General features: G+C 45.8%; 2 protein-coding genes across 2 annotated transcripts in view; one reads left to right on the forward strand and one right to left on the reverse strand.

Annotated features, from left to right (window-relative positions):
* Nucleotides 1-25,372, reverse strand: part of LOC145404710 (multiple PDZ domain protein-like) — a 1,044,659-nt gene that overhangs the window by 519,855 nt on the left and 499,432 nt on the right. The gene's annotated exons all lie outside the window — the stretch shown is intronic.
* Nucleotides 18,297-25,372, forward strand: part of LOC145404621 (uncharacterized) — a 63,220-nt gene continuing 56,144 nt past the window's right edge. Inside the window, exons 1-2 of the mRNA XM_080276146.1 lie at nucleotides 18,297-18,409; nucleotides 20,369-20,464. Coding sequence (XP_080132272.1) covers nucleotides 18,297-18,409; nucleotides 20,369-20,464 — 209 coding nt within the window. The remainder of the gene's footprint in view (nucleotides 18,410-20,368; nucleotides 20,465-25,372) is intronic.

Below are 25,372 nucleotides of genomic sequence, written 5' to 3' on the forward strand. Positions count from 1 at the left end.
GGAAAAGAGCATAGAAAAAAAAAGAGAAGGGAAAAAGAGAAACAAAGAAGAAAGGGAAACAAAGGGAGAGGGAGGGGTATTAGGTAAAAGAGAAGGAAACGAAGGAAGACGGAGGAGTTTTAGGGAAAGGGAGGAACAAGATTATGGGTTGACAAAAATAAGGGCAGCACAAAAACACACACACAAACACACACACACACACACACACACACACACACACACACACACACACACACACACAATATTGAATTTCGACATTAAGAAAGAAAAACAAAAGATGAAACGATACTTAACGACGAAGATACTGGAAAGGCATGAAGTTCCAAATGGAAAGGGAAGGGAAGGGAACGGGTGGGATGGGAAGGGAAGGGAAGGGAAGGGATGGACTGGACTGGACTGGACTGGACTGGAATGGGAAGGGAAGGGAAGGGAAGGGCTGGCTGAATAACACTAACGGAAAGGAAGAGAAGGAAGGGTGGGTGGAGGTGGGATGTGAAGGGTGAGAGCAGATGGTGTGGTGACGCCCTTCCTTCTCGCTCTCTTTGGTTAAACTACATGTTCCACCCCGCCCTACCGTCACCACACGCCCCTACGTCACCCCGTCACACCCTACTCTCACAGGTGTCTTCCTCCATCACCATCATCATCATCCTTACGTCACTACACACCCCTACATCACCCCGTCACACCTTACTCTCACAGGTCTCTCCTTCCATATCATCATCATCATCATCATCATCATCATCTACACACACTAGCTAAACAAACCTCTCTCTCTTGCACACACACACACACACACACACACCTAACTTCCTCCTCGCCCTCCTCTCTCTTCACAACTTCCTTTTTTCATCCCATTCTCCCTGTTCCTCCTTCCCTTCCCCCCCCCCGTCTCTCTCTCTCTCTCTCTCTCTCTCTCTCTCTCTCTCTCTCTCTCTCACTACAATAGGTGTCAGGGCGTGTTTGTAGTCCTAATTAACACGCTCATGTAATTACAGAGACAGTTCATGCCTTTAGTAGTTGTTTTGGGAGGGGGCACGCTCTCTCTCTCTCTCTCTCTCTCTCTCTCTCTCTCTCTCTCACACACACACACACACACACACACACACACACACACACACACGGCTGGGGTGAGTGTACCAAACGACCTCAAGACTCACTCCTCTCTGAGCACCTGAAGGGGAAAAAAATACCAGCCGGAACACCAGGCTATACCAGCAATGACGTCACTACACCCGCTATACCACCACACCACACCACTCAGTACACCACCACACTGACAGTAACACCAGAAAACACACCGACTCACTACACCACCACACCCGAACCAACACCACTGCACTCCCTACACCACACCGCTACACATGACCCCACAAAGACTAACACACCAGCAAAAATACCATCATACCACGTCAAAGGACCTGCTGTCACTGTCTACACCAGCTCACAATCCTTTTTAAATGCCATATGAAATTAAATCGAATGAAAAAAAAAAAAAGATTTAATCTGGAAAAATGATACACTGAGAGAGAGAGAGAGAGAGAGAGAGAGAGAGAGAGAGAGAGAGAGAGAGTAAAGGAGGCAGGTGGAGGAAGATAAGATGCTATTTTTTCCCCTCGAGTAGTGGGGGAGGGGAGGGGAGGGGAGGGGAGGGGAGGGGAGGGGAGGGAGGGAGGGGAGGGGAGGGAGGGGAGCGGAGAGGGGTGTTTAGAAGCAACGGTACCACAAGTCATAAATCTCCCCATGCGCTATACTCCCCTTTACCGTACTTTTATCTCCCTACCTTATCTCCCTACCTACCTACCTACTCCCCCTTACCTTCCCTTTATCTTCCTACCTACCTACCTACTCCCCCTTACCATACCTTTTTCTTCTTACCTACCTACCTACTCCCCCTTACGTCCCCTACATCTTCCTACGTACCTACCTACTCCCCCTTACCTTACCTATATCTCCCTACCTACCTACTCCCCCTTACCTTACCTTTATCTCCCTACCTACCTACCTACTCCCCCTTACCTTACCTTTATCTTCTTACCTATCTACCTCCACCCTTACCCTTTACCCACCCACACACCGAGAAATCCGCCTGCGAATCTACCTAATACCTACCTACTCTCTCCTTTACCTTCCCTTATCTACCCACCTACAGAGTAATCCACCTGCTTACCTATCTACTGACTACTTACCTACCTACTGATTGTCTCCCTTACCTTACCCTATCTCCCCATATACCAAATAATCCTACCTAGCAATCCACCTGTTTACCTATATCTACTTACCTATGTATCTACCTGTTAATTAACGTCAGAGCTCACCTAATCACTGAGGTAAATAGTATAGCAAAAAATTAATCACAAAAAAATATATAAATACGTCGTCTGTTTCAAAATGAATCGCTCAGTGTTTATGTCTCTCTTTGGTAATGGCTAATTCTGAATCCTTAATCCGTGTGCCATAATGTATCACTCCAAAAAACGCTGAGAGAATTTTTAAGCACCTATATATATGCAATTAAAATACCTGCTTACGTATCTGCTAATTACATACCTGTCAGCTTAATTTAAGACCCTGCATAATTTAATAACTGAAATAAAGAGAAAATAGTTAACTACCTAATCACCTATCAACTAATTACCTGGCTAATTACCTACCTACAAACTCACACACCTTGTCGCCTAATTACTGAAGTTGTTCATTAGATCTGATTAAATGACTTAAGATTTCAAAGCTCTCTCCAGCAATCTAAACCCTTCCAACCTCTTAGCTAACTCTCTTCCTCTACTTTAGCCCCTTCTAACCTCACCTATACCTCCTCCTCCAATTTAACTCCTCCTAACCCCTCACCTACCCCTCTTCCTCCAGTCTAATTCCTTCTAACCTCTCACCCCTCTTTCTCCATTCTTACCTCTCAACTACCTCTCTTCCTTTACAGTAACTTCTTCCAACCTCTCCCCTAACACTCCTCCTCCAGTTTAACCCCTTCTACCCTCCTACCAACCTCTCCACTCCTACCTCACCTCTCCAACTTGACTCACGTATAATCTAAAACTTCTCCGCCATGACCTCAGTAGATATAAACTCACAGTCGCTTTATGGCTGCCAACTCATTACTGAAACTCCTTACCCTCTGTCATAAAGTTAATTCTTCCCTTCATACTCTGACTTCAGCTCTCCTCTCCCTCTTTTCCATCTCTCCTTTCCTCACCTCACCTCTCTTCTCCCTCTTCTACCCTCACCTCCTCTCACCTAACCTCACCTCTCCTGCTTATCCCTCTTTTCCACTCCCACCTTAATTCTCACCTAACCTCACCTCTCCTTTTCACACTGTTCCTACCCTCACCTCATCTCACCTAATCACACCCCTCCCTCTTCTTATCCTTTTACCCTCATGTCATCTCACCTAAGCTCATTTCTCCCCTGCTCTATCTCCCTTTCCCCTAGTCTATCAGTCTTCATGTCCCCTCTACTCTCAACACACGTTAATTAAGACAAACTTGCATACCCCCCACAAAAAAAAAAAAAAAAAAAAAAAAAAAAAAAACCAGCGAGCGTTAGCCATGTGAGATTCTTTTTTTTATTTTATGCATGGAAGAAGGAACCAAAGGCTATAGAGACATAAGGGTAAGTACTAAGAGGTGCACAGGGGAACGCTCGAATGTACCTCAGTAATTAGTACAACATGGCACAAATTACTTCCGCAACATAAGTACTACCCCTCCATTTATCGACACTTGCATCACCAATAACTCCTGCTCTTCACACACAAATGTATTTATGTTGCCACCACCTGCAACATAATACATAACAAGAGTAAAAAAAAAAAAAAAAAACTAATATATTACTTTCATTCTCCACGTTTTATAAATCGCACTATATATGAGAGACACACGTACTGCACTTAACAAAATATTTTATCTTGGTTTGTGTCCTTTGAAAAATTATGCACACTAATTATAAACACTTCACTAATACCGTTGTGGTTTCAATACAATTTTCTCATAATCTGTGGCAGTTTTGACAGAAGAATAGAAAGGCGGTCGCAAGTGTGATTTTGAATATAATTTGTTTCCTGAAAATAGTGCAATATAAATAATGTGCATTCACTGTTGTAACCTAACCTAACCTAACCCAGTACAACCTAACTCAACCCAGTCCAACCTCACCTATTCTAAATTAACCCAGTCCAACCTCACCTAATGTAACCTAATCCAGTCCAACCTCACCTAATGTAACCTAACCCAGCTCAACCTAACCTAACCCTTCTATGCCATGCCCTTGTCTATTCTCTACGCCCTTCCCTGCCCTTCCCTTCCTTGCCCTGCATTGACCCACCGTCGCCTGACCTGGGCTGACCCCGACTGAGCTGAGGGAGCGAGAGATGATAGGGGAAGGGTGGGGGGGGGGAGCATAGGAGGGAGGGGAGGGAAGAAGGGAGACGAGGGGAGGGGAAGGAAGAGGAGGGAAGGGGGGACGGGAGAGGAGGAGGGAGGGGGGGGAAGGAAGAGGGGGAAAGGAGAGGGAGGGAGGGAAGAGGGGGAAGGGAGAGGGGGAAGGGAGAGGGGGAAGGGAGAGGAGGAGAGGAGAAGGGAGGGAGGGAAGGGAAGGGAAGGGAAGGGAAGGGAAGGGAAGGGGAGGGGAGGGGAGGGGAGGGGAGGGGAGAGACCCAGTTGCCGAGAGCGAAGCAGGTTGTGTGGGCTGGGGTGAACACTCTCTCAGGGACCTGTTTCATACTATACCAGGAGTGGGGAGGAGAGGGAGGGGAGAGAGGGAGGGGGAGGGGAATGGGAAGTGAGGGGGAGGGGAAGGGAGGGGGAAGGAAGGAGGAAGGGGATGGGGATGGGGAAGAGGAGCGGAGAGGGAGGGGAACAAAGAGGGTGCAGTGGTGGTAGCGAAGGAGACAGTACGGCGGTGGGGTGATAAGCAGTGGTGGTGTGGTTGGGGAGGAAGTGGTGGTGGTGGTGGTGAGGCTGAGCAGTACTGGTGTGGACGGGGTGAGGGAGATACGAGGGAGAGTGTGGTGGTGATGTGGCTAATGAGCAGTGGTGGTGGTGACGGTGGGGGAGCACAATGCAGTACTGGTTGGGGGTGGGAGAAGTCTTGTAGTGGTGGTGGGGAGGGGAGTAGTGATGAAGGTGGGGGAACTGCTGCATGGAGGCGATGAGGGGGGATGGTATGGTGGGGGAGGGTAGTGATGGAGGTGGTGATGAGGGGGAGGCGTAGGACGGTGAGGGAAGGGAACGGTGATGGCGGTGGGGAACAGATTACATGGTGTTGTTAGTGGTGGAGGTAGTTGTGATGGTGGGGAAGGTGAGTAGAGACAGTACGATAGTGCAATGGGAGGGGAATTGTGGTGTTGGGGAAGGGGGGTGAGCAGTGGCTCTGACGGTGGTTCAAACTGTAGTATATTAAACTTTACAAGGGGAAATGGTAAGCAGGATTTACCATTTTCACTGTACTGATAAACAAACTCACTTAAAATGGAGGAAAAAGTCAGGAGCCAGATAGATGAAAGAAGAGGGAGATGAATTAATTTGGAGGACTGTCAGAGAGAAGCGCGTGAGAGTAGGAACAAAGAGAGTTTCCTTGACTTTATGTATACCAGCAGCTCCAAACCTGACGTACAGCAGTGAAACCTAGACGATACCTGGGGGACACAAGCAAGGGCGGTGGCAGCGAAAACAGGTTCCCTTATAAGAGCATGGGGGTGACTTGGCGAGATGGATGGATGAATGAACGCTTGCGAGGTGAATGCCGAGTGCACGACGATGTGAGTGGAAACATAAAGAGAATTATTGTGATGTGGTAAGGCTATGTGGAGCAAGTGGAAAGTGAGATTAAATATGGAGAGGAAGGAGACGTGGTTCATAATATAAAGGGAAGCATTATGATGTGGTATGGCCATGTGCAGCGAGTGGAAAGGGAGAGAGAAAATATGGAGGGGAAGGAGAAGTGGTTAGCAATATAAAGGGAGGGACTTTGTTGTGGTATGGTGATGTGGAACGAGTGGAGAGTGAGAGCTTAAATGAAAAGTGGAAGAGGATGTGGTTAGATATATAGAAGGATGCACTCCGATGTGGTTTGGTGACGTGGGGCGATATGGGTGCAATAGATACAACGCGCGATGGATGCCGAGTGGAAGAGCATGTGTACAGAAACAGGAGAAGTCTCTTAGGTTAAATTGGTCATATGAAGCGAATGGAGTTAGAAAGATTGGCTTTAGTTCGTTCACCTTAACCTGGCACAATTTTTCGTCACTTTGCAGCTAATCCCCACTACCTCAATGGCAGACTAAGACAACAAAACGACTCTGCATCCCTTTCTTAATGTATTTCCGTAACTAGCACCATATTCTAGCGCTAATCTACTATTCCAACTCATCAATCAAGAGGGAGAGGTGGCAATTTCAAGCCAAGTAAAAGTGAACAGAGTGAAGGAGAAAAACATTAAAACGTGATCGACAAAACAGGTAAAGTTGCACACGTTAGGTATGAGATTTTTTTTTTTTTTTTTTGTAATCCAATATTAACCGGGTACGAGGTGTGTGTGTGTGTGTGTGTGTGTGTGTGTGTGTGTGTGTGTGTGTGTGTGTGTGTGTGTGTGTGTGTGTGTGTGTGTGTGTGTGTGTGTGTGTGTGTGTGTGTTAATAAGGGTGAGATCTAGGCCACTCAAAATCCCTCCGAATATGATTAAGAGTTGGAGAAAAAAATATCCAATAGGCTCAAAGTTAATAATAATAATAATAATAATAATAATAATAATAATAATAAAACAGAATATGGTAGCAAATTCTTTCCAAATAAGATTACTGATGGATGGAAGAGGAACGATGAGAAGAGAGAATGATGGAGAGGTGAAGAGAGGGAGAGATGAAGGAGGAGAAGGAGAGATGAGGGAGAAGAGAGATGAGGGAGAAGAGAGATGATAGGGACGAGAGATGGAGATGAGAGATAATGAAGACGAGAGATGAAGAAGTGAAGGAGGAGAAGAGAGATGAAGGAGAAGAGATAAAACGAGGGATGAAGGAGAAAGAGATGAATGAGGAGAGAGATGAGGAAGAGAAATGAAAGGGAGGTGCAGAGAAGGAGGGAGACGAGGCGATGTGGAAGGGAAGATGGGAAAAGATGAAGTATTGGGGGAAATTAAGAAAGAATGATAATACTGACAATAACAATAATAATAACAACAATAATAATAATAATAATAATGATAATAATGATGATGATGATGATAGAGAGAGAGAGAGAGAGAGAGAGAGAGAGAGAGAATGGCAACGCACGAGGAAAGAGAGGAAATAATGAAGGAAGACGAAGGAGAAATGAAGGACACAAGAAAATAAAGAATGAAGGAAAGCGAATGAGGATGAGAGGGAATGATGAAGTAAGGAGCAGCAATGAAGAAGTGTGAAGGAAGATGAAGGAAGACTGAGGCAAATGAAGAAATGTGAGGGAGGGGGAAGTGGGGGAGTTTAAAGACGAGGAGGGAGGAGGAGGAGAAGGGGGAGGAAAAGGAGAGAGAGAAAATGGAGGAGGAGGAGGAGGAGGAGGAAGGAAAGCGATCTGGAGAGATATGAGGGAAAGAAGATGGAGGAGATCTGTTGAAAGGAGGAAAAATGAGAAAGAGAGGCGGAGGAAACTAAAGAATGATAAAATAAAAATAAAGGATGAGAAAGTGAAAATGAGAAGACGAGGGGAAAATTAAAGAGGAAAAAGGGAATGGAAATGAAAGGAGAAGGGTCAAGGGGAATAGGATGGAAGGGAGGGGAAAGTAGGGAAGACACGTGAGGAAAGTAAGAAATGAAAGACTGAGAAAAATGAGGAGGAGGGTAAGGAGAAACAAGAGGGAAGGGAGAGAAAGCTTAGAGGCCATAGGAAGGAAAGGAGGGAGCTGCAAAGAAGGGAAGACATTTGGAAGGAAGGAAGGAAGAGTGGACTAAAAAGGAGGGAAGGAAAGAATGAAGGAAGAGCGGGTTAAAAAGAAGAGAAGTAAATAAGAAGAAAAGACTGAAAGACAATAAAGGAAGAAAGAGTAAAGAATGACTGGCAAAGACCAAGTGTGGGGAAAATATGACAACAGAAAGAGCGCAAAAAGGAGGGCGCAAAATACAAAAAATATAAACCAACAACAACAATTTAACATTCTCACAACTTTACAACCCAAGAGGCATATAATAAAGGAAGTAAAGCAGCAAACAAGGCCACGCAATAATAATAAAAAAAAAAAAAAAAAAAACTATTCCATTTAACTGCAGTTGTCAAATATGGCCGCCCAAATGTACGAAGTCGAAAAAGGCCGCCAAAGAATTATGGATCTCACACTGGGATGTAATGCTAGAGCTGTCCCGACCATGAGAGGGGTAACGAGATATGTCAAAACACTGGCAAGGAAGAGGACCAAAAAAATGCACGCAAATAGTTACTATGCATAGGCAGTGAATTAAGGGCTATTTATAGAAGTTTATTTGACCTCACCCACATAAACACAGACCCATCCTCCCTCCCTCTCTCTCTCTCTCTCTCTCTCTCTCTCTCTCTCTCTACCACATCACTCACACGCTCTTTCCCACACTCCCTCGCTCACTCCTGCTAACACACCCACACACACACACACACACACACACACCGCAGACTGGGCTTGAAGTAACTGCAGTACCGTAAATCAAAGGGAAGAGCCGTGAAGGTGGGAGAGGGAGGGGGGGGTAAGTGGCCGAGGAGGGAGGGGAAGGAGGAGGAAGTTATGAAGGAGAGAAGGAAGGAGGGAAGTGGGAATAGGGAAGTTGGAGTGGGGAGGGCGGGAGGGAGGGAAGTAGGAGTGGGGAGGGCGGGAGGGAGGGAAGTAGGAATAGGGAGGGAGGGAGGGAAGCAGGAATAGGGAGGGAGGGAGGGAAGTAGGAATAGGGAGGGAGGGAGGGAGGGAGGGAGGGAAGGAGGGAGGGAAGTAGGAATAGGGACGGAGGGAGGGACCGAAGTGGGAATAGTGAGGGAGGGAAGGAATTAAGAAAAAAGAGCGAGGGAGGGAATTCAGAAGAGGGAGGGAGGGAATTCAGAAGAGAGAGGGAGGGAAGGAAGGAGGAAGAGGGAGGGAGAGGGAAAAATAAGAAAGAAAACAGAGAGGAAGGAGAAATGGATGAAGGAGGAGGGAGGGAGGAAGTTAAAAGGGAGTGAGGGGGCAATGTGATGGACGAATGATGGAGGGCAGAGAGGGAGAAAGTTTTACCATAACAAGTAATACCCCAAAAGGTCTTACGAACGGAAGGAGAGATAGAATTAATGAAGGGAAGACAGAGTGTGCGAAGGAATGAGTGAAAGTTGAAATGTGTGAAAGAGTGAGAGGGAGAAAATAAAGACAGTGAAAAAAATGGTTTGAAATATATGTGTGACAGAAGGAGGGGGTCAGAGAGAGATTAGATGACACAGTAAAGGAAGGAAGGAAGGAAGAATAGGTGAGAGAGAGAGAGAGAGAGAGAGAGAGAGAGAGAGAGAAAGAAGACAGCTGGAGAAAGAACAAGACCGGAAGCCGAGTTTAGAATATGTCTGCTCTCTCACTCTCTCTCTCTCTCTCTCTCTCTCTCTTCATCATTATGCCACCACACTGAACTTTCCCACTCTCTCTTTTACTGACTCCCAATTATCTCTCTCCTTACTTTCTCACAATTTTCTCTTTCTTCTTACTATCATTTCTCTCTTCATTCTTACTCTCAATCATCTCTCTTCTTACTCTTCTCACCTTTTCTCACAATTTCCTCCCCTTCTTACTCTCACTTTTCTCTCTTACTTTCTCATTTTCTCTCACTCCCAGCTCTTCATTCCTACTTTCAATTCTACTTTCCTTCTCAGCCTTTTTAGTCCAATGACGCATATTTATCCATGCCTCATCCACATATTTCACTCATGGAGAATTTGTAGTAGTGAAAGGGGTTAAGTCAAGCGAACTATAACCATCCCTTCACCTGATTAATATCGGATGGAATATAAAAAAGTAATCACACCTTTCTCCTCCTCCTCACTCTCCTTCTCTCCCCTCCTTTCCTCCTCCTCTTCCTCCTCCTCCTCCTCCTCCCCACAAGATTCATCTCCCATGTCCCCTCCGTCACCACCAGAGATTCTCGGACCCGACCCTCATTTTATTTCTCTCTCTCTCTCTCTCTCTCTCTCTCTCTCTCTCTCTCTCTCTCTCTCCGTCCTCCTTCGCCTCCCTCTCCCTTCCCTCCCTCCCCTTATCTCTCCCTCGCGTCTCTTCCGTCTTTCTTCCCTTCCACCTTCTTAGTATCCCCTCCCTGCCTCTCCTCCCTCTCTCCTCCTCCCTTTATCGCCTCTCTGCTTTTCCTCCCTCTCTCTTCCCTTCCTCCTTTCTCTCCTCCCTCCCTCTCTCTTCCCTCCCTCTAGTCACCTGCCTCTATCTCCACCTGCCCATCTTCCCTCCTCCCTGATCTTGACACCTCAATTTCTCTCCCTTCTATTCCTCTCCTCCTCCTCCTCCACCCTTATCTCCAATTCCTTCACTCCTCCTCCTCCTCCTCGTCCTTCATTCCTCCTCCTCCTCCTCCTCTTCCTTCACTCCTCCTCTTTCTCCTCCTCTTCCTTCATTCCTCCTCCTCCTCCCTCCTTATCTCCATTCCTTCTTCTCCGCTTCCATTATGCTACTTCCCCTTTCCTTCACCATCTGTATCTCTCTCCATCACACCTTTCACATTTTTCTCGTTCCTCTCTCTCTCTCTCTCTCTCTCTCTCTCTCTCTCTCTCTCTCTCTCTCTCTCTCGCAGCTGGCCCTCTGCCCATTTAAATTTCCCTCCCATTATTAAGTTACTGAATCTATCATCTTCACTTTCACACTTCCTTACTCCCCTTCCCATCCTCCTCCTTTACTTACTCCTCCTCCCTTCCTCCTCCTTTACTTACTCTCCCTCCCTTTCTTACTCCCCCTCCCTTCCTCCTCCTTTACTTACTCCCCTCCCTTCCCCCTCCTTTACTTACTCCTCCTCCCTTCCTCCTCCCTTACTTACTCCCCTCCCTTCCTCCTCCTTTACTTACTCCCTTCCCTTCCTCCTTTACTCTGTCCACTTAAGGCTCGTATTCTCGACGGTTAAGGAAGCTCCCTAACACCTATTCCTAAGCGATTTATTTTTGGCTATGACTGCTTAACATCCTGTATTATATGTGCACTGTATGGTGATACTGGAAGGATTTTATATAACAAAGAAGAGCACAGTAAGGTTAACAGACAAAATAAATCGCTTAGGAAAAGGTGTTAGGGAGCTTCCTCATACTCGTGCGGGCCAAGGAGTAAAATCGCCATCTCTCCGTCTTGTATACTGAGGTGTAATAACAGATTAACACCGGAGTATGATGCTAGTCACGAAGAAGTGCTATGGGAAGGATACAGAGCCGAAGCATTGCCCTATTCTACCACTGAGCTACGTGAAATAAGCTGCAAAAGGACGAAAATCTAAACAAAGTAAAAATAAATAATTATAGTCGTTTTTTATTGTCTTTTTATGCATATTCCTTTATTTCTTTACATCTTTATTATTTTATTTTCTATTCTCTGAGTCTTTTTGTAATTATCGCTTTCTTACTCTCCACACCTGCTTTCATTCCTTTTTTCTCCCTCTCCACACTCTATCATTCTCTCCACTCTCTCCTCCATGCCCACGTTATTTATACTCTCTCTCTCGCTCTCTCTCTCTCTCTCTCTCTCTCTCTCTCTCTCTCTCTCTCTCTCTCTCTCTCTCTCCATTCTCCTCCTTCCTGTTTTCCCTACTTCTTTCCAAACTATCCTTCATAAATCACTTTTCTCCTTTCTTCCTTCCTACTTTCCTTCCCTCCCTCCCTCCCTCCTTCCTCCCCTTCCACCCTTTTCTCTCTCCCCTCGCCATCCCTGTCATACCTATTATCATATTTCACTTCCTTCCTCCCAGCTTACGCCACCTTTCCTCTCTCGCTCTCTCTCTCTCTCTCCCTTCCTTCCTTTTATCCTTCCCTCCACACCTTCCCTCCCTCCCTCCATCCCTTCCCTCCCTCCGTGCCTCCCATGTCAATCTTCCTTATCGCTGGCCCCCTCTTCTAAGACCCCTAGATATTGCGTTACGGGGCTCTCCATCTATCTAACTCGATTGACACGCCACAAACACTCCATATGGCAGGGACAGGATCACACTCTTCGCCTCTCTCTCTCTCTTTCTCTCTCTCTCTCTCTCTAACTGTTATCACCAATTCTCTCTCATTACCGGGAATTAATTGGTGAGCGAAATCTGGCGAGTCCCAACCGTAGACTAAAATTATTTTGTTCCAGTTTATTTAATTACAATGCACTTTTTTTTTCTTTTTTTTTTAACGATCCTACTTTTCTGATTGAGCTAACTTTTTTTTTATATTATTTTTTTCTCACTCCTCTTTATCTCTCTCTTCGCCTGACTGCTCGCTCTTATCACTCTCTCTCACATTTTTCGTCTCCAATGAATTCTTTTTCCCTGATCTTTTCTCTCACCCTCACTATCATTCCTCTCCGTCTCTGTCTCGGCTTTCCTTCCGGCTGTCTGTCTTTTTGCTTTACGGCCTCTCTCTCTCTCTCTCTCTCTCTCTCTCTCTCTCTCTCTCTCTCTCTCTCTCCGATTAAGTCACGGCACGACTCACTCTGGCATTCCATTCATTCTTTTTTCATTCCACTGGTGTCTTTCGTGCACAAACTTCGATCATTCAGTGCCAACTATTCTCTCTCTCTCTCTCTCTCTCTCTCTCAAAATTTACCCGCCTCTCTCTTTCCTTCATCACAATCCAACTATCCTATCCCTCTTTCTCTGCCCCTTTCCCCTCTCTTTCTCCCCTCAGTTCCCCCCACGCCCCTCCACTCTCTCTCTCTCCCTCCAGTTTGCCCTCCACTCCCCTCACAGTCCCCTCACAGTCCCTCCACTCTCCCTCCTCAACTCCCCTCCACTTCCCTCTTCCTCTCCTTCCACCTCCCCGTCATTTTTTGCCTCCCGTCTCACAAGTTCCTCCATTCTCCCCTCTCTCCTTTCCTCCATTTTTCCCCTCCACTCCCCTCACAGTCTTTCCTTACACACTTTACTTCCTCCTTCCATCCCTCCACCTTTCCATTTTTCTTTTCTCCTCGTTATTCAAGTTCCTCCATTTCTCCTCTCCCTTTCCTCCATTTTCCCTCCATTCTCTCCCCTCCCTTTCCTCCACTTTTCCATTTTTTTTTTTTTTACCTCCAGTTCCTGCAAGTTCCTCCACTTCTCCCCTCCCTTTCCTCCATTCTCTCCCCTCCCCATCATCCATCTTTCCTTCATTCTCTCCCCTTCCTTTCCTCCACCTTTCCTCCACTCTTTCTCCCTCCGCACGAGCGCTGTGGTGTCCCTTTGCCGTGTCCTTGCCTGTGTATTAGTATTCCCTCGAGGTGTCCAAGGCTTTCCATCATATCTCTCTCCCTCTCTCTCTCTCTCTCCAACGCAGTGATTGGCCCTCCACCTGGCACTCCCTCCACCCCACCCTACTCCCCTGCATCTCCCACATACACACTCCCTCTATCATCTTCCTCCACTCACCTATATGCTTCCCTCCATTCTCTCTCTCTCTCTCTCTCTCTCTCTCCATGAAAAAAAATAAATAGACCCTTATTTCCCCCATCTACAGGTGTATATAGTGCTTAGCTCCCCCCACCTCTCTCTCTCTCTCTCTCTCTCTCTCTCTCTCTCTCTCTCTCTCACGGATCAAGGAGCTTCCATCTTTCTCATATATGGTCGTCGTTATTGAAGTGAAAACGAAGACATTTTTCTTCAGGGCATAAGATCTTCCTTTCTTCCCTCATCTCTCTCTCTCTCAATTTATCAGCTATCTGTGTCTCAATCTGTATATTTTTTTAAACAAGATGAAAAAAGGAAAAGAAAAAAATGACAAACACTAGATTACAGGTTTATCTATCTATCCATCTATCCATCTATCTACGTGTCTGTCTGTCTACACTCTCTCTCTCATCCTTCCTCCCACCTTTCCACATCGTCTTCCTTCCCATCCTTCCTCCTCAGCATCCTTCGGGTATTTCCCAAGGAGAATGGCCACACCCCCTACTCCCATTACCAAAGACAACCAATTTCCTTCCTTCCTTCCATCTTTCCTTCCTAACTTCCTTCCTCTTTCCTTCCTTCCTTCATTCATTCATTCATTCATCCTTGCTTTCCTGCCTGCCTGCCTTCCATCCTCCCTTCCATCCTTCCATTCATTAATAAATAAAAAAACATATATGACAACCAATTTCCCCCCTTCCTCCCACTCTCCCTTTCTTTCTTTCTTTTTTCCCTAAATAAATAAATAACAGCCGTCCTCATGTAAAGTATAAGGGAGGGAGGCCGGCCAGACTCCCAGGTGGCATTAAACGATCAAAAACCCTAAAAAAAATCACCTTTAAGAGATTCAAACCCATATGTACAAGACAAGGATACCACTCCCACCGGTGCATTCTACCACTAAACCACAAAAAGCCGAAAAAAAAAAAAATAGAGGATGCCTGAAGTGAAAAGATGAAGGAAAATGGAAAAACAAAAACATGAAAATAAGGAAATGTTACGTAATGATATAAGAAAAAAAATTGGGAGGAAAATCAGAGAGGTGATTTATTAGGTGACGATACGGGATGGAGGAGGAATACAAAGGAGTACAAAGGAAAGCAAACAGCAACAGACCTTATGGTTCTTTCGAGGCTGCTTGATACGGAGTAGACTATGACTACGAGATCTAACTCTACATGCTGAAGGATAAGGATAGTAAAGCAAGAAAGCTCCCCCCACCACCAAATCCTCTAGTTAAAACTGGCAGGAAAAAGTGAGAAAAACCACAATGCAGCATGGAATAACTGATATGAATATTGCATAAGAAAGACTGAAAGGGAAAAGTTATATTCTATAAATACTTTTCTATAAGCTACCAGGAGAAGAAGGAGGAGAGCAGGAAAGGGAGGAAGAGGAAGAAAAAGAGGAAGAGGAGGAAAAGGAAGGGGAATATTCAAGTCAATGGGAGGTATTTCCATGGAAGGGTATCGAGGGGCTGTTAGTGGTCCAGGCATTATGGAATTCCAGGTTATTGGTCCAGGGGAAGGGGGGAGGGGAATTCCAGGGGTCTCTCTCTCTCTCTCTCTCTCTCTCTCTCTCGGCCTGGTATTCTCGTTCGTTTTTGAGTCTGGTTAACAACTTTTCCAACACAATTCATTCTATTTCACACACACACACACACACACACACACGCAGGCACGCACGCAGGCACGCACGCACGCGCGCACACACACACACACACACACACACACACACACACACGCAGGAACGCACGCAGGCACGCACGCACACACACACACACACACGCAGGCACGCACGCAGGCACGCACGCGCACACACACACACACACACACACACACACACACACACGCAGGCACGCACGCAGGCACGCACGCACACACACACACACACACACACACACACACACACACACACACACACACACACACACAGGAGTTAAATCTGCACACTAATACGTTTCGGCCAAGGCTCTCAGCTGTGTGTGAAGTTGGCTCTGAAGGTAATCTGATAAATTAACTTCTCAGAACCACCCACTAATGGCCTCCACGCTCTCCAAGGCCGTCTCTCAAAGCGTGTTAGTGTTAGAGAGCTTTTCAAGAGCTTTCAGGAGGAAGCTGTCTATTTTTTTTACACTAAATCTATTGCCTGTTTTGTTTCCTTCACGAACTATCTCCATTAAGGAAGAGAATCGTCTGGAGGAAACAAGATGAAAAGTTAATGATGCTATCGCACTTACGGCACTGATGGTAACTGTCTAACTACTGATTGTAATTCGTCTCCCAAACAGATGAATAAAAACCGTCTGGGAGGGAACCACAAAAATGAATATAAGAAAAAGACAAAACAATAATCTTATAACAGGAATTAATAATAAAAAATAAAAAAATACTGCTCAATATGCGAAATCTCCCAAAACATCTGACACTGAAAAATATCTCGGTTGGTTAATTAAAATCAGATAAAATAAATGAATAAACAGATAATAAAAAAAAAAATAATAATCCTAGCAAAATGATTAATAAGAGATTCACACTGCGAAATACCCCTATAAATCCAATACTGGAGCAGCTCTCGACTCTCTGACGCATTTTGAGTCAGTTAATTAAAAGTTCAGTGCCCCCTAAAAAAAGAAAATAAAAAAAAAGGGTGTATTCTCTCAAACTCCCTTGACTCTGAAATTGGTTAACTTCCTCCCCCTCCCTCTCTCTCTCTCTGTCTCTGTCTCTCTCTGTCTCTGTCTCTCTCTCTCTCTTATCTGCAAGCCTAAACCACATGATCACATCCCTACTTGCACCTCCTCTCTCTCTCTCTCTCTCTCTCTCTCTCTCTCTCTCCCGGATTACTAGCTACCTCCTTACCGACTAACTTCTCCACTTTTGGTCTTAACTTCCAACAAATCCAACTTTCAAAACAAGATACCTGGTTGCGTCAAATTTTTTTTAAAAAGTCAATTATGAACTTTTATCACTAACTTAATTGAAAAAGTAGGAAGCTTAATGAGTCAAAAAAGAAAAAAAAAAATCTCAGCTCTACCCATCAAAAAAAAAAAAAAAAAAAAAAAAAAAAAGTGAAATGCATGATTAATTGCAAAGAGTGATCACTATAAATTGTCATATTTTTATTAGGCAATATTTTTCTGAGGTTATGGTATGCTTGCCTATATTATCAACTATGCTTATATTTGAGGGCTTCAGTCATCAACTCTCTCTCTCTCTCTCACACACACACACACACACACACACACACACACACTATTCTGAGCGTCGAGAAGGAGGCAACGGGGAGACTATGATAAAAACAGGAGATAAAGGGAGCGAGGAGCATCTTAAGTCGATACGTGGAGAATCCTGGCAATCAGTGGGGAGGAGGAGGAGGAGGAGGAGGAAGAGGAGGAGGAGGTGGGGGGAGATGAGGGAGGAAGAGGAGGAGAGGAAAGAAGAGGAGAAGGCGGGTAAGGGAGACGAGAGAATGTGATTAGGGGGAGGAGGTGAGAGTGAGGATGATTTTAGATGTGGGAGGAGGAGGAGGAGGAGGAATGAGGGAGATATTAGAAGCGACAGCAGAGGAGGAATGCGAATGGTAAGTTAGAGGAGGAAAAGAGGAGAAGGATTAAGATGAATGGGGAGAAGATAAGAGGGTAGATAGGAGAGGGGTGGGGAGTAACAGAATGTGGAACGAACAAGAAAAAAGAAGGAGAGAGAGAGAGAGAGAGAGAGAGAGAGAGAGAGAGAGAGAGAGAGGCAGTCTGGGAAGAAAATAGTAAGGATCACGAAAGAGAAAGAGAGATAAGAGAGAAGAGAGTCGAGCCAGCAATACGGGTGGGCTAAGAGGAAGGCAGGAAGAGACTTAAGTGGGAAGTAAGACATATGAGAGAGGAAGGAGGAAAGAGAGGATATATATCACGAGAGGAAAGAGAGAAGAGGGGATGAAAGAGGGTGAGAAGTAGCAGGAGGACAAGAAGACGAACGCAAGACTGAGGCAAGAGTCTTAGAGTTAAAGATGTAAAGGTAAAGAGGAGTATGGATGTAAGAGGATGAGGAAGAAGAGTGACGTAAGGATGAGGTGGAAGGAGAAGCGAGGAAGATAAATAAAGAAAGAGGAATATGGATGAATAAAGACAAAAGTAAAAACAAAGGCTTTCAGAAGGAACTGCCAACTTCAAGACAGCAAAAGAGGAATGAGGATGGAAAAGGAAGAGGATAGGATGAGTGTCAGATTTAGGCGAGACTGAGAGGATGAGGAAGAATGGGGAAACAAGGGGGGGGGGGAGGAAGAGATCGGCTTGACAGAAGAAGGGAGAGATGAGAAAGGGAGAAATAAAATAAATAAGCTGAGGACGAAGGAAGAATAAATGGAAATGGAAGGGAGAGATGAGGTAGGAGAAAGGAAAATTTTATAAGTGGAAGACAAAAGAGGAGTAACAGGATAGAGGATCAAGAGATAAAAGAGGATTAAGAGGACACTAAGGAAAAAACAAGTGGAAGAAGGAAGAAGGGCAAAGAGAAGAGATGAGAGAGGAATAAGAGGAAAATACAGAGGAAAATACAAAAAATTCGTAGGAGGAAGAGGAGTAGAAATAAAATGAGTGGGAAGAGAGAAGGAAGAAAAGAGAAAAAAAGGAGACGAGAAAGTCATATGAGGAAAATACAAAGATTCGAATGAGGAATAGGAATAAAAGGAAAGAAAAAAAAGGATAAAGAAATGCATCATCTTAAATCAAATGAAAAAAAGGATGGCGATACCTGAGAAAAGAATATCGGTAATCAAGAAGGACTGGAATGAAAGAGGGAACATTGAGAGTGACACTTCAGGTGAGGGTGGAGGTGATCAGACGCGGGACAAAAGGTGACACGAAAAGGGGAAGAAAAGGAGAAAAACACATTAATATGGAAGACCAAAAATTACAGGAGAAAAACACAGAAGAGAAAAACAGATCAATATGAAAACCAAAAAGAAAGAAAATGTCATAATGAAGGCAAACAAGACGGAGAAAAAGCTGAAGAAAAAACATAACTATGGAAGACAAAAATGATGAAAAAAATAAGACAAAACATCAGCGTAAAGACAACAGAGAGTTGATCTGGGACCTGCGGCGGGACTCTTGTTTCAAACAGTTAGTTGTAAACACTAGCCTTAACAGGGAGACCCACTACCTTGAATCTGGAGGTATCAGCTGACAGCAAATTTGGATATTTCCATGTCAAATAAATTTAGATGAGACCACTTTTTTGTGTCTCAGTAGGTTTAAATTATGCACTTTTACTAAAGCTCACGTTAGATGGAGCCACGTCAGGTGTCAGCTGATGGCAGATTTGAATTCTCCATGTCAAATTACCGTTCTTAGTACCACTTTTACGTCCCCAAAGGCCTACTTTTAACAAATCCACCAGAAGCAGAAGCAGAAACAGAAGAAGAAGAATGCTGGCCACTCATTGACCTGGTGGCCATCGCCGCACGTAAAGAATAATAATAAAGTCAGGATGTTACATGGGAATTGAAAAAAAGTCTCTTCCTTAAACTAAAAGCCGTACAAAGATCAGACGTGAAGCTTCTTGTAACCATGGTGGTAAACTCTTCGTCTTAAAAAGTATCCCTAAGAAAATCTCTCTCTCTCTCTCTCTCTCTCTCTCTTCCTCTCTCTCTCTCTCTCTCTCTCTCTCTCTGCTAAACTTCACCATCAATTCATCATTCATTCCTTTTCTCAACACTCAACGTTTTAAATCATCACTTTCTATCATTCATTCAAATCAAGAATTTTTCCATAACTTTCTACCAATTTCTTGTGTTTTTACCATCTATCAACTCTCAATTCTTCCACCATCTATCAACTGGTTTCCTCAATCATTTTCCCACCTCTTCACTTATTCCTTTTTCTTTCATTTTTCTAACGATCAACGCCATCTTTTTTCTCATCCCTTCTCTCCCCTCCACAAAATGCATCTCTAATTTTCAACAGTGCTTCTTCTCCCATACACATTTCCTCCTCCTCCTCCTCCTCCTCCTCCTCCCTCCATCTTCCTTCCATCTCCTCTCCTTCTTTTCCGTCTCCTCTTTTTTTTTTTCCCTCCATCTCTCCTTCCTCTTTCCCTCCGTCTCCCTTCCTTTTTCTTCCACCTCCCCTCCTCCTTTTCCCTCTTCCTTCCCTCCTCCGTTTCCTTTCATCTCCCCTCCTCCCTTTCCCTCTATCTTACCCCCTTCCATTCCCTCCACCTTCCCCCCTCCCATTCCCTTCACCTTCCCCCCTCCCATTCTCTCCACCTTCCCCCCTCCCATTCCCTCCACCTTCCTCCCTCCCATTCTCTCTATCTTCCCTCCATCCTTTCCCTCTATCTTCCCTCCATCTCTCCTCCCTTTCCCTCACTTTTCCCTCCATCTCTCCTCCCATTCTCTATATTTTCCCTCCTCCCTTTCTCTCTATCTTCCCTCCTCCTTTTCCCTCCACCTCTTCTCCCCCTTTTCCCTCTCTCTTCCCTCATCTCCCCTCCTCCCTTTCCCTCTATCTTCCCTCCTCCCTTTCTCTTTATCTTCCCTCCTCCCTTTCCCTCCACCTCTTCTCCTCCCTTTCCCTCCACCTCTTCTCCCCCCTTTCCCTCTCTCTTCCCTCATCTCCCCTCCTCCCTTTCCCTCTATCTTCCTCTCTCCCTTTCTCTTTATCTTCCCTCCTCCCTTTCCCTCCATCTCTTCTCTCCCTTTTCCCTCCATCTTCCCTCCATCTCTCCACCACCGTATCAACCCAACGATCCACCCAACTCAGAGGAACCACATTTAGGGCAAAATATTAAGCAAGTGTGACTCTCCGGGTAGCAAGAGCTCAAAACTTTCGGCCGACTGCGGTGGACTTACGGAGGTGAACTGCAGGATTGGGAGAGCTGGCAGGGTGAGGGAGGTGTTCAGAGCAAGGTGAGGGAGGTGTTCAGGACAGGGTGAGGGAGGTGTTCAGAGTAGGGTGAGGGAGGTGTTCAGAGAAGGGTGAGGGAGGTGTTCAGAGCAGGGAGGGAAGGTGTTCAGGACAGGGCGAGGGAGGTGTTCAGAGTAGGGTGATGGGGTGATCAGAAAAGGGTGAGGGGGGTGTTCAGAGAAGGGTGAGGGAGGTGTTCAGAGTAGGGTGAGGGAGGTGTTCAGAGAAGGTGAGGAAGGTGTTCAGAGCAGGGTAGGGAAGGTGTTCAGGACAGGGTGAGGGAGGTGTTCAGAGTAGGGTGATGGGGTGATCAGAGTAGGGTGAGGGAGGTGTTCAGAGCAAGGTGAGGGAGGAAGGGAGAAGGATTATAGAATGAGAAATGGAGAGGGAGATGTGAGAAGGAGGGAGGAGGAATATTGGAAAGAGAAATATGGGAGGATGTGGGGTAAAAAGGAAGGGTGAAAGGATATAAGTAATATTGGGTAAAAGGGTGAAGGAGGGAGGGAGGAAGGAAGGAGGAATAAAGAAGAAATATGGGGTAAAAAGGGTGAGGAAGGAGGGAGGAAGGGAGGAGGAATACAAGTAGGATAATAAGAGGAAAGGGTGTCAGAGGGAGGGAGGGGGGAGAGAAAGAGAAAATATATAAGGGAGAAATAGGGGAGGAATGGGTGAGGGATGGAGGAAGAGAAAGGGAATATAGGAGACAGAAAAAGGGGAAAAGGTGAGGGGAAGGAGGAAGAAGGCAGAAGGAAGACGAAGGGGAGAAAAGTTAGGAAAGGGGAAGAACTAGCGAGGAAGGGTGGGCGAAATGTGGTGATCTAAGAGGAAGACAGGGGATGTGGGAGGAAGGAGGAAGAAATGTGAGAGGAAGGGAGAGGGAAGAAGGGAAGAATGGGAGGGGAAAAGTGAGAGGAAGGGAGAGCGATAAAGGGAAGAATGGAGGGAAAATGTCGGAGGAATGGAGGAACATCGAGAGGGAGAAATAGGAAGAGAAAGGAGAGGAAAAATAAGAAAAAAAAAAAAAGGAAGGAAAGGAAGGAGGACGCACGAGGAAAGTTGGAGGAACGCGGAAGGGATGGATGTTACAGGGAGAAAAGTTAAGAGGAAGAGAGAATAACTAAGGGGGACAAGGAGGGTGAGTAACGAAGGAAGGGAGAAGGGATGTTATGAGGAGGTAACGATGATGTCAAGGAAATATTGGAGAAACAGAAAAGAAATAAAGAAAAAGGGATGAGGGAATAAAGGAATGAAGGGCAGAGGGAAAGAGGGACATGGGGAGGTAATAAGGGAGGAGGAGGGTAGAGGGGGAGAGGGGAGAAAGGACAGGGGGAGAGAGAATAAAGGAAAAGGGGAAACGGAAAAAAGGCGAAAGTGAAAGGGAATAAGAAATAAAAGGAAAGTGACAGAGGGGGGTTAAAGAAAGCAAGGAGAAATACAGGACTGAGAGGAAGAAGGAAGAAATCAAGACAAAGAGTTAATGTGAAGACGGGGAAACGGATGGTGGAAAATAAGAAGGGGAAAAAAGAAGACAAGAAAGACAGGTTAAAGACAGCAATTAAGAAAGAGGGGTTAAAGACAGCAATTAGGAAAGACAGGGTAAAGACAGCCATTACGAAAGAGGGTTTAAAGACAGCAATTACGAAAGAGGGTTTAAAGACAGCAATTAGGAAAGAGGGTAGCGATTAGAGAAACTGGAAGAAGAAGGGTTACAAGAAGGTGAAGAGGAAGAAAAATTGAGAAAAATAAGATGTTAAATACTGCAATAAGAAGACTGGGAGGAAGAAGAGATAGAAGAGTGGAGGACGGGAGGAGAAGTTGGAGAGAAGTGGAATTATGAGGAGATGAAGGGAGAGGAGAGAGAGGATGCTTGGGGAGGGGAAGGAGGGAAGAAGGACTGAGAAGACTGGCGAAGAGGATGGGGGAAAAAAGCTAGAGAAGAGGGAGATTAAGAGATGAAGGGAGGGATGAGATGGGAGGTGGACGAGGATGGGATGAGCTGAGGGAAAAAAAACTACGCGGGGAAGACTTGGAAAGAAAAGTGGATTATTGGACAGTGGAACAAGGACGAGCTGATGACAAGGAGCGAAAGTAAGAGAGAGGAAGGGAGGAAGTGAGGGCGAAAGTAGGAAAGACGGAGGGGGAAAGAGAGAAAGTAAGAGGGAGGGAGTGAGAAAGAGTGAAAGTAGGAGGTAGGGTGGGAGGGAGGCAGAGCGAAAGCAGGAGGGAGGGAGGGACAGCAAAAGTAGGAGGGAGGGAGGGAGGGAGAAAGAGTGGAAGTAGGAGGTAGGGAGGGAAGGAGGGAGAGAGGGAAAGCGAATGCAGGAGGAAGGGAGGGAGTAGGAGGGAGGGAGGGAGAGAGGGAGTAGGAGGGAGGGAGGGAGAAAGTAGGAGGGAGCAAGAAAAACTGAAAGTGGAAGGGAGGAAGGAAGAGGGAAAGTCGGAAGGAGGGAGGGAGACTTAACCCCTTCCATCCCACGACGTCTAACTCTCTTCTCAATACCTCCAGACGATTTTCTTCAGATTAAGGAGGGGATTTTTTAACTTGGGAGACAGACATAGCTTTAAAACAGGGATACTTGCGGATTAAATACGTAAAAGAAACAAAAAAAACATACGAGGAAAGAAGAGAATAAAGATGACGAGAAGCAAGAGGATGAGAGGAAGAGCAAAGGGGAAGAGAGCAAGGAGGAAGAGAGGCAAGAGGAAGAGAGGAAAGAGGAAGAGAGGAAAGAGGAAGAGAGGAAAGAGATAAAACATGAGAGTTATGAGGAAGAGGGAAAGTACAGAAGTAAAGTGGAAAGGAGAAAAGAAAAAGGTGAGGCTAAATAAACAAGGAAGGGAAGTAAGCTGAGGAAGGAGAATGGAGAAAAACATGGAGGAGGAGGAGGAAGAGGAGGGAGAAAAAACATGGAGGAGGAGGAGGAGGGAGAAAAAACATGGAGGAGGAAGAGGAGGGAGAAAAAACATGGAGGAGGAGGAGGAGGGAGAAAACACATGGAGGAGAAAGAGGGAGAGAAAATCATGAAGGAGGGGGTCAAGAGGAGGAAGAAACGTAGGGAGAGTGGAGGAGAAGGTTATGAAGAGGAAGAAACGTAGGGAGAGTGAAAGAGGGAGGGGGGAGGGAAGGAAAGGTGGGACCAAATTAAGCAGGAGGGAGGAAGGGAAGTACTGAAGGGAGGGAAGGAGGAAAGAGGGAAGGAACTGGGAGGGAGGTGGAAATAATGTTAAGACCACAACACTTGAAGGAAGAGGCAAGTTTGACAGTGTGAGTAACCGTTGGCATTTTTGTGGTGTTAATGTGGGAGGGTGGCAAGATGAAGGGGAGGGGAGGGGAGAGGGAGGGGAAAGGGAGGGGAGGGGAAAGAGACAGGCAGGGGAAAGGGAGGGGAGGGGAAAGAGAGAGGCAGGGGGGGAGGGGGAGAAAGGAAGACGAGGGGGGGGGAAGAAAGGAGGGGAAGGAGGAGGACACAAGGAAGGGAAACAAGAAAAGGGGGAGAGGTAGGAGGGGGAGAGAGAGAGAGAGAGAGAGAGAGAGAGAGAGAACCACAAGCCTCTCCAGCCCCTCGTACATAGCCAAGGTCGGCAGGAAAAAGTGTGAAGGAGTCTGGAGGGGGGAGGGCGATACTTCAAAGGGGAGACTGCAAAGAAAAACACTCCTAAGTCAATCCAAGAATCTGTGTAAAGGATGCTAGGCTTGTTCATGGTCGTTTGTGTGTGTAAAATTGGTGACGAAGAGGGGGAAGGGGAAGAGAGAGACTGATAGATACGCAGAGAGTAGATAAACAGACAGCTGAGAGAGACTGAAGGCAAGGTGGGGGGAGGGGAGAGACTGATAGATAGACATGCAGGTGGATAGACAAGGTGACACAGTACGATCAGTCTATTGTGGAAAATATGTTGGGTTTTCATCATCGCTTTTGTGTGTGTGTGTGTGTGTGTGTGTGTGTGTGTGTGTGTGTGTGTGTGAGAGAGAGAGAGAGAGAGAGAGAGAGAGAAATGAAAGGGGAAAGGGATGGCGGGAGGTAGGGGTTCTGAAATTCTCTCTCTCTCTCTCTCTCTCTCTCTCTCATCTATTTAGTCCTATCACCATCACTCACACCATCACCCCCTCTCCATACCCTCTCTCCTAACTACCCTCCTTTCTCCATATTTTCTCCACCATCTTTTAAAAAACATTCACCATTTTGTCTTCTGTCTCTACCGCCTCTCCATCAGTCTCCATCGTCTCCACCTTTATGTCTTCCTCCATCCTTCCTCTTACTCATCTCCATCCTTCCTTCACCACTTCCTTCATCTTCCTTTTATTACTCTCCTTCATCCTATCACTACGTTCTCTCCTCTTTCCCTTCTATCCTTCCTTCAGTGATCCCAGTTTCCCTCCATCCTATCATCTTTCCTTCCTTCACTCTTCTCCATCCTATTTCCATCCTTCAACCGTCTTCATCCGTCGCTCCATCCTTCTCCACCTTCCCTAGATTCTCTCCAATTTCCCCTCCTTCACTCTTCTCCATCCTATCTCCACTTCTCTCCACCCCATTCCGTTTCCATCACTCCCCCTCCATCCCCCTCCATCATCATCCTCCACCCCAGCTCTCCTCCATCACTGTCAATCTCCCTCTCATATTTCTCCATCACCTTTCTCCATCGCCACCACCAGCCATCTCCCTCAAAAGATGTCCCTTCCTTTTTTTTTGTTTTTTGCTCACAATTTTTTTTAAGATATACTGTGTGCTTTTTTTTATATATTTTTTTTAATATTTTCGTCCGTATAATATTTGGTTACGTAATGACAGTATTTTTGGGGAGTTATTCTTTTTGTAACTCTCTCTCCCTCCCTCCCTCCCTCCCTCTCTCTCTCTCTCTCTCTCTCTCTCTCTCTCTCTCTCTTTCTCTCTCTCACACACACACAC

This window comes from Coenobita brevimanus, chromosome 7, assembly GCF_032717465.1.
Source record: "Coenobita brevimanus isolate Jiangsu-jjx chromosome 7, ASM3271746v2, whole genome shotgun sequence".
NCBI lineage: Eukaryota > Metazoa > Arthropoda > Malacostraca > Decapoda > Coenobitidae > Coenobita > Coenobita brevimanus.